This window comes from Phlebotomus papatasi, unplaced genomic scaffold (assembly GCF_024763615.1).
Source record: "Phlebotomus papatasi isolate M1 unplaced genomic scaffold, Ppap_2.1 HiC_scaffold_638, whole genome shotgun sequence".
NCBI lineage: Eukaryota > Metazoa > Arthropoda > Insecta > Diptera > Psychodidae > Phlebotomus > Phlebotomus papatasi.
Window position 1 is genome coordinate 4,380 of NW_026604837.1, and position 2,401 is coordinate 6,780.

At 42.0% G+C, this 2,401-nt stretch overlaps 2 protein-coding genes across 2 annotated transcripts; both read right to left on the reverse strand.

Moving 5' to 3' along the window:
• Positions 1 to 626: 626 nt before the first annotated feature.
• On the reverse strand, positions 627 to 1,571 carry LOC129809337 (uncharacterized). Its single transcript, XM_055859154.1, has one exon. The coding sequence runs from the start codon at positions 1,569 to 1,571 to the stop codon at positions 627 to 629; it is 945 nt and encodes a 314-aa protein (XP_055715129.1).
• An 18-nt stretch (positions 1,572 to 1,589) lies between these two features.
• On the reverse strand, positions 1,590 to 2,348 carry LOC129809338 (uncharacterized). Its single transcript, XM_055859155.1, has 2 exons — positions 1,928 to 2,348; positions 1,590 to 1,810 (listed from the first exon to the last, which is right to left on the reverse strand). The coding sequence occupies exons 1-2, from the start codon at positions 2,346 to 2,348 to the stop codon at positions 1,590 to 1,592; spliced, it is 642 nt and encodes a 213-aa protein (XP_055715130.1).
• Between the last annotated feature and the right edge of the window lie 53 nt (positions 2,349 to 2,401).

Here is a 2,401-nt window from a genome sequence, read left to right on the forward strand (position 1 = left end):
TACTCCATACGTAACTTGTTTAGAGTGAGTTGTGCTCCTCCATGGAGCATTTGCATATGAGTTTCTCTGATGATCGTGTCCGTTGTATGGCACTTTGGTAAAATTATGGGATTCTTGGTGCTTCTGGGTAGGTGAGAGTTATGGATTCTTCCACCCACTTTCAATATTCCGTCTTCTAGAACTGGAGTTAAGTCCTTCAACTTGCTTTTTGATGGAATGGGTTTGGATTGTTCAAGAGCTTTAATTTCTTCGCTGTAATGCAATTCGTGGATGAGCTTAATGATCTTGTTTCTTGCTTCTGTCATTTCGATAGCACTTAATGGAGTTGTAAGTTTTTCTTTATTTTGAATCTTCCTCTGGCAATTCTGTATAAACCTTTTCCATATGGCTACTGATTTTACTAGATTTCGGAATGAAGAGCTCCTTTCCAGCCTGTTTTTTATCCAGTCAAGTTCTCCGGGTGTATCAGCAGGATCCGTTATGCTGTTTTCTATCTCAAATTTAGGATCGCTAAAGATTGATAGTGAGTACAGGCTACTATTCGCCTCCATCCGAGCCTTTTCGAACTCTTTCAAGTGTTCGTTTTCATTGTTGATTGGCCAATAATCCGGATCATGGCGAAGCCATCATGGGCCCCGCCACCACAGCTTACAATCCACTAGATCTGCTGCAGACAATCCCCTGGAAGCATGGTCAGCTGGATTGTCTTCTGATGCGACGTGCTTGCAGATGTTCTTTGATGTGTGTTGATGTATCTTGTTGACTCGGTTGGCTACATATGTTTGCCAGGTTGCCGGATCTTTGTCTATCCAAGCTAGAGTGATCTCACTATCACACCAAGCATACATCTGTGATATTTCCATATCTAGTGAGTTTGCAGTATGTTTTAGAAGTTTAGCTAGTAGAACAGCTCCACAGAGTTCCATTCGTGGAATGGTTATCTTTCCTTTGAGCGGTACTACTTTTGTCTTTGAAGCAAGCAGTGTTATATACGTTATATTCTCTTGAGTGACCCTCATGTAGACACATGCAGCGTATGCACGATCCGATGCATGGGAGAAGCCGTGAAGTTGTACTTGAGCTCTAGGTGCATATCCCGTCCATCGTGAAATGCGTATTTTTTTAATTGCAGATATGTCTTGACAGAAGTTCTTCCAAGATCTCAATAATGTATTGGAGGGTTTGCCATCCCATCCAATTTGCTCCTTCCATAATGATTGTATTATTAGCTTAGCTCTAAGTATTACGGGAGAGAGCCATCCCGTTGGATCGAAAATGGAGGCTATTTTTGATAAAATGCCTCTCTTTGTCCAATGTCCATCGAGACTGATTTGGATTGTGAATTGAAATTCATCTTTTGTTGGATTCCAATGTATTCCCAGAGGTTTGATTGTATCGTCTTCCTTGATTTCGATGACTCCCTTTTCTCGAGATTCTTCAGGAATGACTTGTAATAGCTGTTTGGAGTTGCTTGTCCACTTCCTGATGTTCATGCTTCCCAGAGCCATCAGTTTTGTTATTTGAGTATACAGTTCTCTCGCCTCATCTTCAGAGTGTGCCCCTGTGAGCATATCGTCGACATAAAAGTCTCATTGGAGAACTGCTGCTGCTTTTGGGAATTTATGACCTTCATCCATTGCCAATTGTTTCAAAACTCTAACCGACAGGAAGGTTGCTGGGCCAGTGCCGTATGTGACAGTGTTGAGCTGGTATTCCCGGATAGCTTCCCTTGGATTTTCTCTCCAAAGTATTCTATGGAAGTCTCGATCTTCTTCCTGAAGACTGATCTGCCTGAACATTTTTTCAATGTCTGCAGTGCAGACAATAAAATATTTTCTCCACATGGTTAAGATCTGTGTAAGATCTTGTTGTATTTTTGGTCCAGTGTGTAACATGTTGTTCAGGGAGATCCCTGATGAGCTTTTACATGAGGCGTCAAATACCACTCTGACCTTGGTTGTTGTACTATCCATCTTGAAGACAGCGTGGTGCGGAAGATAGTAAACTTTCTGCGGTGGCCCTAAGTAATCTGGAACCATCGTCATGTGTCCGAGTGACTCATATTCTTGCATGAATTTACTGTACTCAGACCTGAGTTCAGGGTTGGTGTTGAATTTTCTTTCCATAAATAGGTATCTGGCAATGGCTTGTCCTCTTGAGTTCCCAAGCTGCAACTCATTGTCTGATTTGAAAGGCAGTCTGACTTGGTAACGACCATCTGGGAGTCTACTATGAGTTTCTTTGAAGTGACTCTCACATTCTTGTTCTAGCTCCTGAGTTGTATCATTACCGACATCTATTTCCCAGAATTCTCTGAGTGTCTTGTCTATCTCAGCTAGTGAGACCATGCTGATCACTTCTGTTGTGGGTTTTTGCTTTTTGGCTTTTCCCACAATGATCC